The 15,927-nt window shown below is 45.1% G+C and overlaps 1 protein-coding gene across 1 annotated transcript in view; it reads right to left on the reverse strand.

The window, feature by feature from the left end:
* ttn.2 (titin, tandem duplicate 2) overlaps positions 1-15,927 on the reverse strand; it is a 211,554-nt gene that overhangs the window by 80,756 nt on the left and 114,871 nt on the right. Inside the window, exons 130-157 of the mRNA XM_070914051.1 lie at positions 15,118-15,242; positions 14,761-15,027; positions 14,127-14,396; positions 13,277-13,576; positions 12,625-12,927; positions 11,997-12,184; positions 11,525-11,639; positions 10,922-11,209; positions 10,622-10,773; positions 9,893-10,040; positions 9,017-9,316; positions 8,345-8,632; positions 7,946-8,242; positions 7,196-7,382; positions 6,987-7,102; positions 6,596-6,895; positions 5,981-6,280; positions 5,790-5,895; positions 5,185-5,381; positions 4,797-5,102; positions 4,527-4,680; positions 4,251-4,375; positions 4,036-4,154; positions 3,735-3,915; positions 2,819-3,121; positions 1,712-2,260; positions 664-966; positions 14-170 (exon numbers count right to left, since the gene is read on the reverse strand). Of these exons, the coding sequence (XP_070770152.1) occupies positions 14-170; positions 664-966; positions 1,712-2,260; positions 2,819-3,121; positions 3,735-3,915; positions 4,036-4,154; positions 4,251-4,375; positions 4,527-4,680; positions 4,797-5,102; positions 5,185-5,381; positions 5,790-5,895; positions 5,981-6,280; positions 6,596-6,895; positions 6,987-7,102; positions 7,196-7,382; positions 7,946-8,242; positions 8,345-8,632; positions 9,017-9,316; positions 9,893-10,040; positions 10,622-10,773; positions 10,922-11,209; positions 11,525-11,639; positions 11,997-12,184; positions 12,625-12,927; positions 13,277-13,576; positions 14,127-14,396; positions 14,761-15,027; positions 15,118-15,242 (6,444 nt within the window). The remainder of the gene's footprint in view (positions 1-13; positions 171-663; positions 967-1,711; positions 2,261-2,818; positions 3,122-3,734; positions 3,916-4,035; positions 4,155-4,250; positions 4,376-4,526; positions 4,681-4,796; positions 5,103-5,184; positions 5,382-5,789; positions 5,896-5,980; positions 6,281-6,595; positions 6,896-6,986; positions 7,103-7,195; positions 7,383-7,945; positions 8,243-8,344; positions 8,633-9,016; positions 9,317-9,892; positions 10,041-10,621; positions 10,774-10,921; positions 11,210-11,524; positions 11,640-11,996; positions 12,185-12,624; positions 12,928-13,276; positions 13,577-14,126; positions 14,397-14,760; positions 15,028-15,117; positions 15,243-15,927) is intronic.

Consider the following 15,927-nt stretch of genomic DNA (forward strand, 5'->3'; position numbering starts at 1 on the left):
TGTGTTTCCTCACCTGTTGACACGTGTCCAGTGTGAGCTGTTGATCTCGCGGCGCTCCACCCAGTATCCCAAGATGGGGCTGCCGTTGTCATTTGGCTCGTTCCAGGTGACCAGCATGCTGTTGGCCGTAATGTCATCAATCTGTGGCTTATCAGGAGCCTCGGGAGTTTCTGAGGAGGACGAAGTGACGGGAGAGCAGAAATAAATTGAGTGAGACTTTTTTTCTTCAAGTTGAACTGTATTTTACATTCAAAGTTTTTGTTTAAGCCATGTAATGAGCATTTTATTGTATATTTAACACTAGAAAAATCTGTATCATTACTACTGTTTGTATACCTTTGACATCACTTAGTGTTTATTCCTTCCTTCTTGACTTGTTCAGAAAATATTGTACAAAGTCAATACAAGGTCTTAGGGTCTCAACATTATTAAAAATGTATAGCTTTGTAGGGAGTGATTGTTTTTGGTAAGCTGACAACAATGGTATGTTTAAATATGTGCACTCACAAAATGGAAACTTATTGAAGCCTAAGGTCCTCTTAGTTCTATTCTTTTAATTTTATTTCAGTATTATTCATGTTAAAATCAAAACCCAAGTAAACAACAACAAAGAAATAGCTTAGCTCGTAGCATGAACAGGAGTAATAATAAACGATGCCATACCAAAAGGATTCTTGGCGATGAGTGGTTTGGAGACGCAGTGTGGACCAGCGCCGAACTTGTTCTCGGCCAGGACCCTGAAGATGTACTCCTTTTTCTCAATGAGTTTGGGCACCAGGTAGCGGCATCCTCTTAGTGTGGAGGTGACGCAGCTCCAGCCGATCTCCAGCTTTGAGTTGTCCTTCTTCTCCAAAATGTAGTTGAGGATGTCACTGCCGCCGTCATCCAGAGGAGGATCCCATTTGCAAATCACAGAGCTCTTCCTCACCTCCTCAAATCTGAAGTTCACTGGAGGCCCGGGAGTATCTGCAGACAGACGAAATGGTCATGTTTTTACCCATGAGACTCATGTCTTTCTATGGGAGGATGCTTTAAACTAAATTTACTGACATTCACTGTATCAAGCTTACAACTGTAATAAATTCATAATAATGTTCGATCTGCTTTTATATACTACTTATAATACTGTCTCTGTGTACATGTATGGCTGATATTTTAAGGAGTCATTTGTTTAAATTTGTAATTTATTAAATCTGTTGAAAATAAGTCGAAAAGTTCTACAATTATACAGCTTTGTTTTTTCGTAAAGAATATATACAGTATTCACATATATCTGTATTTTTAAAACAAAAGTGTATATAGAATATGTATGTATATAAAGAATAGAACACTTCTTTCAACGATTTTAACGATTATTTTAATCATCAACTAATGACTGATTCTTTTTTCATTATTTCCTGAAGCCGAAGGTGATGTCATCAGATGTCTTGTTTTGTCCAACCAACGGTCCAAAACCCAAATAAAGACAATGCGCTTAATCAATTAATCAATAGTTGACTGATTTCTGTTGATCGACTAATTGATTCATTGACTAATACTTTCAGCTCTAGTTATGCATATCTATTTTTATGTTTTTGAAGCATATTTATATGTAGTGCATATGTATTTGTTAAAAACTTTGATCCTTTTTCCATTTAAACTTAAATAAATGAATGTGCAACTATAGATCTGAAGAATTACAGTAGGAAATAGAACAGAAAAGAATTCTCACTGAGCACGTTGACCTCGCAGGTTGCCGAGGCGATGCCATGGTCGTTCTCCACCTTCACCATGTAGACGCCGTGGTCGGCGCGGATCGAGTCCCTGATGACGACAGAGGACACGCCCCTGCGGCTGTTGTCGATGGCCAGACGCTCGTTTATCGTCGGGTAGTCGGTCTCCTCCACCTCCGGCTCTGCTACCTCTTCTTCCTTCTTTTCCTCTCCTTCCTTCTTTTCCTCTCCTTCCTTCTTTTCTTCTCCTTCCTTCTTTTCTTCTCCTTCCTTCACCTCTCCCTCCTTCTTCTCCTCTTTCTTCTCAGCCTCTCCCTCATCTTTCTTCACCTCCTCCTTTTTCTCCTCTTCCCTCTTCTCCACCTTCTTCTTCAGGGGTTTTTCGGGCCTCTTGCGGAGCGGCTCCGGCCGGATCACCTGGTTGTTCCAGTACCAGGTGATCTGAGGGTACGGCGATCCAGAAATGTTGGCGTCCAGGCAGATCTCGCAGCCTCGCCTCACGCTGAGACCGGACTGCAGGCTGCCGCTCAGGAAGACCTTTGGAGGATCTGAGAGAGAACAGAAATAAAAGTATATACATACATGTTCACACTTTATTTTATTCAATCTTAAAGTAAATTCATATTCTGGGAAATGCACTTGTTTGAGAGTTAGATGTTAAGACCACCGGCTGCCGGCTAACTTAGCTTAGCATAAAGACTCGAAACGGCTAGCCTGGTTCTGTAGCAGCAGTAAAGCTCATCATCTTTGTTTAATACGTACAAAAACAAAAACCAAAGTGTAAACAAGACATGTTGTGGTCTTACAGGTGGATGTGTGCCAGACTAGTTCTTGGTCGGGAGCAGTAACTTTCAGGAATCTCAGCTGGTTGCCTGGCAACTGGTCCCTTCCAAGAAATAGTCTGTTTCCAGTTTTTATGCTCAGCTAAGCTAACCAGGCGCTGGCGGTGCAAAATGTCGATCCTTTCCTATAAAGTTTGTTTAAAATTCCAATAATCATAGTTTAAATGTCTGTACAGCCTTTTGTATTTTAGATAAATGCTCCAGCTTGCTTTGCCTAACAATGAGACTGTAAAGCTGTTTGTCAGGACCTGATGTCATCCTTACCGATGGCGTTCGAGGCCTTGACAAACGGTGGGCTGCGTGACGGTTCGCTGACACCGGCTGCGTTTTCGGCTTTCACTCTGAAGGTGTAGCTCTTGCCCTCTGTTAACCCTCTGACGGTGTAGGACAGGACGGGTACCAGGAAGTCGTTGCACCTCTCCCACTTTTCCTCGCCCTTCTGCTGCTTCTCCAGGATGTAGCCCATGATCTTGCAGCCGCCGTCGTACATGGGAGGCTTCCAGGTCAGAGTGACGGTGCTGGATGTGGGGTTGTGGGTCTCCACGTCCACTGGTGGGTCGGGAGCATCTAGGGTCAGAAACAGATTTCAGTTAGATTTTATATTTTTTATAGATTCCATCATCAGAGGACTTCTTATTCTGTTATCAGCAACACAATGTTGCTGTAATTGAACAGATTTAAGACAATTCTTGTAATCTTCAGAATTTGAAATGTTTTGTTAATATTTTTCAACTTTAAAGAAATCAAATTCAGGAGAACCTTTCCAAACTTTTCTGATCCGACATATTTTTACAGCAAAAAAGTTAAACTCAGTTTACAAATCCGAAGAATTAGTGAACTGCTTTAAGAAGTATTTAATAAAGTTACTTGAGGGGTCACTCCAGTGATTTAGTATTGCACTTTTATAAAGTGGAGTGAATCAAAAGAGACAGATTAGAAAAGAATCTAGTCCGGGCCAAACTCCAAAAACACTTGACCCTACACTTCCCAATATGCAACTGGATAGCGTCAACAGCTAAATGCCCACGACTTCCAAACTCCACTGCAGTTTATTTGAACTTATCTGTTAAAACAGTGTTCGCAGGCTGAGTAGCACTCCTCGTGACTGTTGGTGGAGTGGCCTTACAAAAATACAGTTTTCATGAATTATATCAAACAGGAAATGTCTGTTTTTTCTTACGTTTCTGGTCCTCTGCGATGACAGGGTTGCGGAGCTCGATGAACTCTCCTCCTCCGATCTTGTTGACGGCCTGGACTCTGAAGTAGTACTCTCCATTGGGGATGAGGTCTTTGACGGTCCAGCTTACCTTGTTCTCTCCGGACATCATGTTGACGTACGTCCTCCTGCCGGCCTCACGCCGCTGCACACGCACAAACAGATAACACAAAAAAGCCATCAGTTTGACTGTCTTTCAGGCCATTACATACGATTAAAACGAGTCATCGCAGCTCAGAAATAAAAACATGCTGCCATCTCGGACCTGCAGGACGTAGTGAAGAATCGGGCTGCCGCCATCGTAGTCTGGAGGATCCCAGGACACTTTACAGGAGCTCTTTGTGATCTCAGAGGCCACAATTTCCTTACAGGGACCAGGAAGACCTGAAGACAGAGAGACAGAGACGTGTTAAAAAGCAATCTGCTGTCCAGGAGATTGACACGTATGCGATCATGTAAAAACTGGACATGTGTCATTACCGATGACTTTGACGTTGATGGTGGCGCTGGCCGCTCCCAGTTTGTTCTCTAGAGTCACTTTGTACTGTCCTGCATCAGCGTGAAGGCTGCTGTCAACCTCCAGGTGACAGGAAGTATACTCCTTCCTGTTGAACACAAACAATCCCGTCACTGCTGCTCATACTAACACTAGACCACAAAATACCCAGAAGCACAGACATGATTATTCGAAATGGCACTTCTGATACTGAATTGGAGCTACAATGATGAGGCTACAGATGGAAGAAAACAGCCGACCTGAAGCCGAGGCGTTCGTCTGCCTTCAGCTCCTTGCCGTCTTTGTGCCAAGTGATTCTGGGCGAAGGGACAGCTTTGAAGGGAACTGGGATGTGCAGCTTCTCTGTTTCCACAACAACCAGGTCCAGAGTCTGGAAGTCCAGTGTTGGGTTGCCTGGAAACACAAACACCAAACATATTCATTCACCCATTAGTGTCAATTTAATGATTTATAGAACACACGAAACGTGACACTTTAAGGACAGTGTTGGGCCCAGCAGACGTTCTTACAGTCAGATTCTTTGGCAAAGACGTTCTCAGAGATGTCGGAGGGCTCGCTGACTCCGACAGCGTTGATGGCTCTCACTCTCAGGATGTACTCCTTCTCTGGGACCACGCCCTCCTCCACGCGGTACTTCAGCTCCTTCACTGGACGGGAGTTGACCCTCATCCACTTCTCTGTCCCGGCCTCACACATCTCAATGTGATAGCCACTGATGGGGCAGCCGCCGTCCCTCTGTGGGGGCTTCCAGGCGATGGACAGGAAGTCTCGGCTGGCTCCGGTCACATGCAGCTCGATGGGCGGTGATGGGACACCTGGAAGGGACAGATGGATTCAGACCCTTTCTCCACTTTTCTAGGATTTTTTTACTGAGCTATTACTCATTACTGGACTAACCTGTTGGATCTTCAATGGTGATGATCTCGGTGGGTTCGCTCGGATGACCGACGCCGGCCTCGTTCTCGGCGCGGACCTGGAACTGAACCTCTGTTCCCTCGATGACGTCTGTCACTCTGTACTTACAGTCCGGACCTGAAGTCTTCCCGCATTTCACCCAGCGAGTTCCAAGCTTCTCCTTCTTCTCAATGGAGTACCTGGAGGGCGGAATGACAGAAAGGTAAACACACCTTCATACTGACTTTCAAAACTGAGGAAATAAACCTGCTGCTACAGTATGTGCCATTTACTTTATAGTCTAATATGAGTTTTAAAAAGGATATCTTTTCAGCACTGAAATCCAACCTGAGGAATGTCAGAAAATAATGGTACGTAAAGTGCTACAACAAATATGAGGTCATTAGTATTGAAATACTATTAGCAGCAAGTAACAAAGCTATTATGAGGAATTGTAGAAAGGTAGGCCCCCTACACAGATCAATGGCTAATTGTTGCAGAAATCATCAGTATGGAACGAAAGAAAGTGAATGAATTTCTCAAACAGTTATTTGTTGCCGTTATTATTTAATGTTGAAATCTCTTGGTGAAAAGGTGAAAAACCCCACCTGAGGATGGGTCTGCCACCATCATTTTTAGGCTCCTCCCACTGCAAGTCCACGTATCTCTTGCTCACATCATTGACAGCGAGGGCGTATGGTGGCCCAGGAGTAGCTGTAACAAAAAAGCTCTTATCACCCTCCATCAACAGAGTTAAGTTTCTTCATCTATACATGACTGAAGCTACTCCCTAACTTACTGAAAGTGTCTTTGGCCAGCACGGAGTCCTCCAGCTCGCAGAACGGTCCGACGCCCACAGTGTTCTCTGCTGCGATGCGGAACACGTAGAGCGATCCTTCGTTGAGTGGCGTCACGGCGTACTTCAGCTCCTTGACTGTGGTGTCAACGGCCTGCCAGCCTTTGCGCCTGACGTCACGTTTCTCCACCACGTAGTTGGTGATGGGTGAGCCGCCGTCACGCTCAGGGACCGTCCACTTCAAATCGGCGCTGTTCCTGCTGATGTTGACGACCTCCAACCAGCGAGGAGCCGAAGGAGGGTCTGAGGAGATTAAGACAAAAATTTCTTCATGTGAACTCTTTACTGTCATATGTTGAATGTGTCCGTTTAAACATGGAAAGTCTCTGAACAGCAGTTGTGTCTGTGTACAAAATCACTGCTGTTTGTTATTAAGTGTTCTCAAATTTTAGTTTGACATGTCTGCTCTAGAGCGACAGTTTGATCTGTTGTGTCTTTTTTGTCTAGATGGTCAGTTACACATGGTGCGTCTGATGTAGACTATGAGTTTGATATGTTGTGTCTCTTCTACTGTTAGTTTTTGTTTGTTGTCTGTTTTAGAGCATCGGTTTTCCTTACTCAGTCTCTCTTTGCAGAGCACTGGATTGCTGGGCTCGCTGGGTTCGCCCTCTCCTGCTATGTTAACAGCTCGCACCCTGAACGAATATTCCTGCTTCTCCATCAGACCCTTTAGGAAGTGTTCCAGGATGTTGATGTTCTCTGCCACGCGGATCCAGTCTGTGGTTCCACTCTTCAGCATCTCAATGACGTAGCCATCGATCTTTGCTCCGCCGTCGTGCTCCGGTTTGGTCCACATCAGGAAACAGGAGGTCTTAGCCACATCCTTCACCGTGGGTTTACCGGGAGGCCATGGAGGATCTGTGAGAGTTTGACCATGATGTTTTTAACGCTCTGAAGGGATTTTAGATGCTAATACACAACTAAAGTGAGTGGATGAATGTTTTTGTACCGATTGGATCTTTGACGAGGATTTGGTCTGTCTCCTTGCTGGGTTTTCCAGCTCCAGCGAGATTCTCAGCCAGGACTCTGAACTTGTACTTCTTCCTGGTAGGAAGACCTTTGACTCTGCAGAAGAAAACACGTCCCATCAACACACTGAAATCCAACAAAGGAGCACAGTGTAAAAATCATTTCAGACAGTAGACCAGTTGGACTCACCTGTAGCTGGTGTCTTTGATGGGCAGCTTGTTGCATCTGATCCACTTGTCATGGTCAGGTTCATATCTCTCTACCCAGTATCCTGTGATGGGGCTTCCTCCGTCTTCATCAGGCTCGTACCAGGTCAGAGTGAGGGAGTCCTTGGCGATATCTGAAGGCTCCAGCTTGTAAGGTGCTCCAGGAGTGTCTGAGGACAGGAGGGATGAGGTTAGTCCCAGCTAAGACTAATCATTTGATTTTTACACAAAGAGCCCTGGAGGTTAACTGATCCAAAACATCTTACCTGACCAAGAAAGGACCTATCTACTCTACATGAGAAGAACCAAACCATTAAAGAAAAAGCCTGAACAGACAACGACTGGACCGAAGCCTAGTAGCCACCTACTAGTGGGATCCAATTTTGGGGGGGTGGGGGCATTTTTGCCTTTCTTTAATAGTGACAGCTTGGAGAGAGACAGGAAATGCAGGAGAGAGAGGTGATGACATGCAGCAAAGGGCCTGGGTCTGAATCTAACCCGGGCTGCTACGGGAAGGCTTCAACCTAATGTGGTATGCGTTATACCCAGTGAGCTACCGGGACACCCCTGGGATCCAATTTTGATATTCTCTTAATTCCTTCTTTGTCTGTGATAATAAACAAATGTCTTCCACACTGAACTCAGTTTGACTTCCATCAAGTTTGTCCAACTTTTCTATTTACCTTGTGGAGAAATGCCTTCCTCATAGTTTTCAAGTAAAAAGGTGACCTACCGAAGGGGTATCTGGCAATGATGGATGGGTGTTCAGCCGGTGGGCCAACACCAAACTGGTTCTCAGCGAAGACTCTGAATATGTACTCCTTGAACTTGACCAGGTCCACAGCTTTGTACGTTGTCTGTTTAACAGTGGAGGACAGCCGGTGCCAGATCTCGCTTTCAGCAGCTCGCCGCTCGACAATGTAGTTGGTGACTCTGGAGCCGCCGTCGTCTCGTGGAGGGTTCCAGGCCAGGAAGCAGGACTCGTTAGTGATCTCAGAGATATCGAAGGCAGCTGGACATCCGGGCTTATCTGCGTGAGGAAAGTATATTTGAAATTGAATTAACCAGAAACTAAAAATGTCATTATGAAAACCATTTTTATTTCCTTCTCTCTGTTGACAACTGGTCTTACCGAGGATGTTGACGTCGACGGTGGCAGTGGCGCGGCCGCTGCTGTTGGTGGCCTCGATGATGTAGGTGGAGCTGTCGTCTCTCTTGGTTTTGGCGATGGTGACGGTTGAGTGTCCCGGCTTGGTGTCAATGGTTACCCTGTCGTCTGGTTTGAGGACCAGGTCGGCCTTGGTCCATTTCACCCGGGGCTCAGGCTTACCCGTCACATCAGCAGGGAGTTCGATCTTGCTGCCAGCCTTGGCGGTCAGACCGGCCAGCAGCTTGGCGTCCAGTTGGATCTCTGGAGGCTCTGCATGGACAATAAGGACGAGGGGTCGGTCAGAGGTTTGCAGTTTGGTAGATAATTAACAGGAAGTTTGGAGAAAGTTGAGCTATTGACTTTCTGAAACTATTGTCCTAAGGGACAAATAAAACATATTGCTGTTCATTGAATCTTGTTAATCATGAATATCTTGCACATCATCACAACATCAATGTGTATTTCCCACTTTGTTCTTGATTGTGGTGGTAAATCTGGAGTCATTTTGTGGGTTTTTTTTGGAGCTCATATATTGTGAATATTATGTTGAATATATTTTGACAAAGAAAAAGCTAAAAGCTTTAGAAACGTGAGAGGATTCGAGAAAAGTGAAAAAGTAATTTCAGGTCTTCAACAGAAAGACGTTCTTGGTACCTTTGGGATCAACGGCCTGGATCTCATCGGTGGCCTTGCAAGGCTGGCTGGCTCCGAGTCGGTTCAGGGCTCGGACTCTGTAGGAGTACCACTGGCCCTCGATCAGACCAGTCACCTGACACTTCAGCTCGGGCACCATGTCCCCGCAGGGCTCCCACTTGTCGGTTCCTCTCTGACAGCGCTCCACATTGTAGCCTCGGATGCCGGTACCGCCGTCGTACTTCGGTGGCTCCCAGGTCAGGAAGATGCCACTAGCCGACTTGTCTCTCCACCTCAGGTTCTCCGGAGGGTCGGGGATGGCTGGAGGGAAAACGAGACGGAGGTGTTAGAAATTAGAGGTTAGAAAAGGAAGCCTGTTTTTGGAAAGGCTAAAAAAATGAGCCGGCCCTCCGAACTCTTTGTAGACAGAGTATCTCCATGCAAACACCTGCTGCGACGAGTTACTGCTGCTGAGATATGATTGGACACTGTTTGGGGGAGGGGTTTAGTAAACGGTCAATTAGTAATCTAAGAGCAACATAATAAACGTAATAACCAGTATTATAATTATCCTGATTATCATAATCATAGTAATAATAATAATAAACAAGGAAAAACACTACCATAACACCAAAGCTGTGAATATACTGTATATTATATATAATATATGTATATTAAAAACACTAAGGATACTACAAAATTAACTGTTGACACAATCTCCAACTATAAACCCTATTAACCCTGTTTCTATGAGTTGAGAGTAATCATGCTGTGCAAAGACAAAGACCTCTAATAACCCTTTTTCAAATTCTTTAGAACTTTTAAGCCCTTAAAGTTTAATTATTTCTTATTGAAGTTTCATTCATTTGAGGCATTTTAATCCCTGGTCTGACTCACTGGCTGGAGAGGAGACGTTGACGGGCTCGTCAATGTACGCCGGCTCTCCTGGTCCACACTTGTTGCAGGCGGTGACTCTGAACAGATACTCCTTCCCTTCAACCACGTCGGTGACTGTGAACTCCTGATCCTGGATACCTGTGACCACCTGAGATAGAGAGAGTTTGAATTCATTATCAGACGTCAGGTCGAAGGTCCTTATTGTTGTTTCATCTCTATGTGCAGTCCAACTAATATTGACGTTTACTTAAAAACAGCAAAGAACTCCTTCACATGACTGGTTTGGTTGTCTTTTATGTGCATTATGCTTAATTATTAAGTGAAAATAAGTCTTGTTAATTCATATTCTCATCCTAAACCTCTCTGCGAGGTTTGCTCGTATGACCCTCATCACAAATTTGTCATTATTGCTCATTTCAACCTAATGACTGGAGTGCACGTTCAAGAGATGCGATCATTAGCATAATCAATGCCTCCGAATGGATCTTTAAGGCTGCTGCGTTTTACATTCAGTAAAAGGAAGAATTTCACACTGCAAAGCTTCAAGTCCTGCTGTCAGATTTAGAAGTGTCAGTAGTCGTATGAGAGGACCTACAAAAACCTCTTTAAAAAGTGGTTTAAGATTTACGCCAAAGTCATGAATAAAAAACAATGATTAAAGTACATGAGAAGAACACGAGCGGAAGTCATCAGTTGGTTAAGCACACACTGTGGATGTTGATGCCGTACCTTGACCCAGGTCTTGCGGGACACATCCCGTTTCTCCACCTGGTAGCCAGTCAAGGGACTTCCGCCGTCGTGATCTGGAGCCTCCCAGCTCAGGTGGACGTTCTGCCGGGTCACCTCCAGGACCTTGAAGTCCTTCGGGGCACTGGGCGCCGCTGGAGGACACAGAAATACAATGATACCGAAATTTTAACAAAGAATAAAAGCACTTTTGAAGCATAAAAGGTTCTTTGTGCTGTTTAGTTTGTGTGTTACTGATCACAAACTGTCTCCTCATATTTGTTCTGGTTTTTCATGGCATACCGATGACGTTGACTTCGATCTCTCCAGAGACAGATGTGACATCGTTCTCCAGCTGCAGGGTGTAGGTGCCTTTGTCCGGGCGGACACTCGGCGTGACGGTCAGTTCTGTGAACGTGGACCTGGTCGCCAGGGTGACACGTTCATCAGCGGTGGTCATCTCCTTCTCTCCGAAGGTCCACTTGGCGACGGGGGTCGGGTATCCGCTGATGGGGACTCTGATGGTGAGAGGCTGAGGGACGATTACCTCCAGGCCGTCCTTGAAAGCACTCAGGTCGAAGGTCGGACCGACTGGAGAGGGGAGAGAGAGGCATGATGGGAACTGAAACATTAAATGCACGAAATTGATCCATTTGTGATGTTCGACACATTCAACCCGTATTCCAAGTTTTCCAACTGTGAATTAGCAGCCGCGGCTACTGCAGTTATTGATTTTCTTCTTTTCACAAAGAAACAAATGTTACACAATACAACACAATTTCCTTTGGAAAGCCAAGATTTGCTGTTTGGTAATTCTTAATATGTTACTTCAAAACAGTGTGATATAATTCCTCTGGACTGTCACGCAAACATGATAAAACACATTACAGACGGTGTCTGTCTCACCATGTGGGTCGTCGGCCAGCAGAGGTCCCATAATGTTTGATGGGTCGGACACTCCTGCCGCGTTTTCAGCAAACACTCTGTAGTTGTACTTGGTTCCGTATTTTAGACCAGAAACCTGAAGTAAAAAGTTAAAGGTCATTTTTAGAGAACGAATCTGACAATGGCTGCAGGAAAAAAATTCAGTTTTTGAGCAGGGCTTTTATTTTGTGGGATCTCTGTTTCTAGGCGGTCTATGAAGCAGCTGCTGGAGGACTTTTACTGTGAAAACAGATGGACGGCTTTTATTAAAAGGCATCTGGAGAAAAATACTGTGAAACTACAACATACAACACACACAAGTGTTCGATGTAACCTGTTTAATGCTAAATTGCGCCTCTTTGGCACTTGTTTTGTGAAATGGTCATTTACAAACCATTCCAAAATATCTGACAGAAAACATCGAATGAGGATTTCTTTGAATTGTTCTCTGGACCTTGTAGAAGAGGTCGGGGCAGAGGCGAGCGTTGCAGCGGAGCCACTTGTCGGTGCCGTCCTCGCAGCGCTCGATGATGTATCCGGTGATCATGCTGCCTCCATTCCTCAGAGGAGTCTCCCAGGTGAGCTGCACCGAGCTCTTGTTCTGGTCCTGCCAGACCAGGTTCAGAGGGGGACTGGGACGTTCTGCAGGGGACGGAAACAAATATTACTGGGGGAAGCAGAGACTGAGACGAAGGTGGAGGGATGATGGCGATATTGTGCTGATAATTGTGTTGAATGAAGACGGCTGGATGCACTTCAGGTTTGATGTTGTTCTGTCACATTGTTTTATGACAACTTGCATGGTTGGTTTTAGCATTTGGTTCTAAATATTGTTATTATACAATGTATTTTTAATGTTTTATATATGTCATGTTTAAGTCTGCGTGTGTTCTATGTTTCATCTGGCTGCAAGATACATTTAAAGTTCAGTCGATGTTGAAGCTAATTCAACGTTTGACAACATCTGGCTTGAGAGAGAAATACAATAAAAGATGAAGTGACTCCTTTCTGTTAAATGAAACAACTAACTAACAGAATTAAATTCAGGCGTAATGAATCTTCTCTCCGTCAGCCAAACTTACCGATGGGATCCATGATCTTGACGGGCTGTGAGGCGGCGCTGGGCTTGCCGACACCGGCTTTGTTCTGAGCTTTGACTCTGAAGATGTACTCTTTGTTCTCGATGACGTCATTAACGATGGCACTGAGCTCGTCGGCTTTGGTCACCTGGACGGGCGACCACTTCACCGACGTCCTGTCACGCAGCTCGATGATGTAAGAGGTGATGGGAGAGCCTCCGTCCGACTCGGGAGGCTCCCAGGAGACGGTGCAGCCGAACTTGGTGACGTTTCCTACGATCACGTTCAGAGGAGCATCAGGAACATCTAAAAAAGATAAACGAAAGACAATTTCACGTACAATGAGAGAAACATTCTGGTGTTCTGGGAGGGGTGGCATTGCTGAAACTGCCTTGGAATGGTTCCCTATCTAATATTGTAAATGTCAGTTAATGATGTTTTATCTCATCACTACAACATATAACATGTTCCTGGGACTCTGTTTCCACTCGGAAAGAAAGATTCGCTAACTACTGAACAAATACTATATTTAAGAAGACAAATGTTTTGCCTTTGTAGGGCAGAATAAGAAGTAACCTCTTCCTTATGACGTTGACAGATCCTGTACCAGTTCTGTGGATAATGCATAATATGAATAATTCCAAGTAATTCTCACCAAATTTGTTCTTGGCCTGAACAGGTTTGTCGGTCTCTACGTTGGGTCCGCTGCCGACCCGGTTTCGGGCGCAGACTCTGAACAGGTACAAGGAGTCCTTGTGGAGGCCGGCCACCGTGTACTCAGGACTGTCGGCGTGGTCGGTGGCCAGGGTCCAGGTCTTGCGCTTCACGTCGCGTCTCTCCACCACGTAGCCAATGACCTTGCTGCCGCCATCGCTCTCTGGCTCGTCCCATGCCAGGTTGACTTCGCCGTCGGCGGTGTCGACCACCTGCAGGTTCTTCACGGGTCCAGGGACATCTAGAAAAAATAAATCATCAGAGTGAAATGGTCAATGCAATTCAAGGACATTTAGGTTACATTTACTGTCAGAAAGTGAGAAATGGTTCTTAGGAACGTGAGAAGCAGAGTTCTGAAGGAAACAGGGGCATTGAAAAAGGTCTCCAGCCAGAATGCAGTAGTTGAATTCTAACAAAATAATCATAACATCACATGGTCCATTTAGTAGCTCTTCTGGAGTTTTTGATTTTCTTGCCTTTGGTTTTGATTGATTGACATCATCCGAAGCAAATCAGCATGACGTTACATTGATGTTTGACTTGAGGTTAAAACACTGCGCACTGACAGAACTAACAGTAAATTCATTCAATTTTGGTTAAATTACACTGAACGATGACTTTGGCTGATGTGTTTGGTTCCCAATGATTTATTCATTGTATGCAATATGGAAAAGTTCAGAAACTGGTGATTATGACTCCAATAAGACACAGAACTGCAGGACGTTTGAGCTGTAGTTCAGACCATGTACAAAAGTTGACAACAGTTTTATCTTCATGTTCAGAGAACTCACCGATGACGTCCAGTTTGATGAAGGCTTCTCCCTCTCCGTGTTTGTTCTTGATGATGATCTTGTAGCGGCCCTCGTCTGACTTCATGGGGTCCTTCAGCCGGTACTCTGTGCGGTCGGCGGATGTGTGGATGTTGTCTTTCGGCAGACTCAGGTTGTCGTACAGCCAGTCGGCCTCGGCCTGCGGGTAGGCGCTGTAGGGGATGGCCATGACGATGGGCTTCCTGGCGTCTGTGACGTAGTTCTGGTCTGTAGTCTTTATCTGAGGCACAGCTGGAGGAGGAGGGGGAGCAAGGAGACGCCGTCAGAGAGACAACAACACTGGAACATGTCCATCCTGTTTTAATTGTTCACTCATCAGGAAGAGCTTTCGCACTTTCACAGCTGCAGACGGCGCAGGGCAGAAACATTCATCTATATGCAATCTATACTTTGATTCACAGTTAAAATAGTCCTGAAAAACACAGGTCAAACATCAGAGTCAAGCACAGTGACTCTGTGCTGTAAAACCAAACCGATGCTCTTCGACTTACAGCATGTGAATTTATTATTACTTTTTAGATTTGAATGACAGCAACTTTCCATATCTCGTTTCATTAAACAACTGATGTTACATTTTACCCGTCCGAGCTCTTACCTGCCAGCTCCAGCTTGGCTTTGGCGTCTTTGTCCTTGACGATGACTCTGTACTCTCCCTGATCTCGAGGCCTGATCTCACAGACCTGCAGTCTGTGGACTTTGCCCTCGCTCATCATCTGGTATTTGTCTCCCTGGACGACCGTCATATTGTTCCTCAACCACTTCACTTCCACTCTGTCCTTGTTGAGCTCCACCTCGAACACGACGTCCGAGCCCGGAGGTTCGAACATGTCCTGTGGTGGTCTGATGATCTCCACTGGGGTCTCTGCAGGACAGAAAGAGATTCATGAAGCAGGAACAGAGCGGGAACCAGTTTATACTGAGTTTATGCAGAGTAAATTCTGAAGACCCTCACCTTCAACGAAGAGCCTGGCTCTGGATCTCTTCTCGTCCACACCACAGGCGTATTCACACTCATCATCGGGTCTGCACTCCTTGATACGCAAGGTGCAAATCTTTCCATCTTTTTCAAATGTGTATCTGTGAAAATAAACAGCAGGTTATCTAAAAGAAAGTGTCAGAACTAAGGTCAGTCAGTAACTACCTTGAGTCGATGATGAAGCATAAACTAAGCTCTAATGTAAGCTGCAAATGTTAGCATGAAATGTTACTGTCTTTCTATCATCCTATGCAATGTTTGAATTCTGAGTCAAAAAGAACTGTAACAGACACAGCAAGTATCCTGTGACTGGAACACCACGAGGTTGCAAGTGAAACATCTTATTGTTCAGTTCACGTATCCTTGACATATGCCAGCCAAGCCGTAACTTCATTTCTTTCCCAGTACAGAACAGAAAACAGGGACTGTGCAGCCTTGAGCAACACCTGCTACAGGCAGCGACTAGGGGAGCATGGCTCAGCACCCTGCCTGCTCTTCTTTGTCTTCTTGCAAGAATATAATAAACATAGAAAAAGACAATTCTGTTAGATCAATTCTCTTTATTTCCAGTATAAGGTAACATTTTTCCACCACACCGGCTAATTAGCGGTGTGAAGGAGAGGTACCGCAGGCCTTTCCTCCCGGCTGCTGTCAGACTCCACGATCAGACCTGCTCCCAGTAGACCACGCACACCGAAATGGACAATCCACATATTTCTGAACGTATAACAAATGGTGCAATATCTACATCTCTCTATGTGCAATACAGTATAATTCCTTTACCCG

Source organism: Enoplosus armatus, chromosome 11, assembly GCF_043641665.1.
Source record: "Enoplosus armatus isolate fEnoArm2 chromosome 11, fEnoArm2.hap1, whole genome shotgun sequence".
Lineage (NCBI taxonomy): Eukaryota > Metazoa > Chordata > Actinopteri > Centrarchiformes > Enoplosidae > Enoplosus > Enoplosus armatus.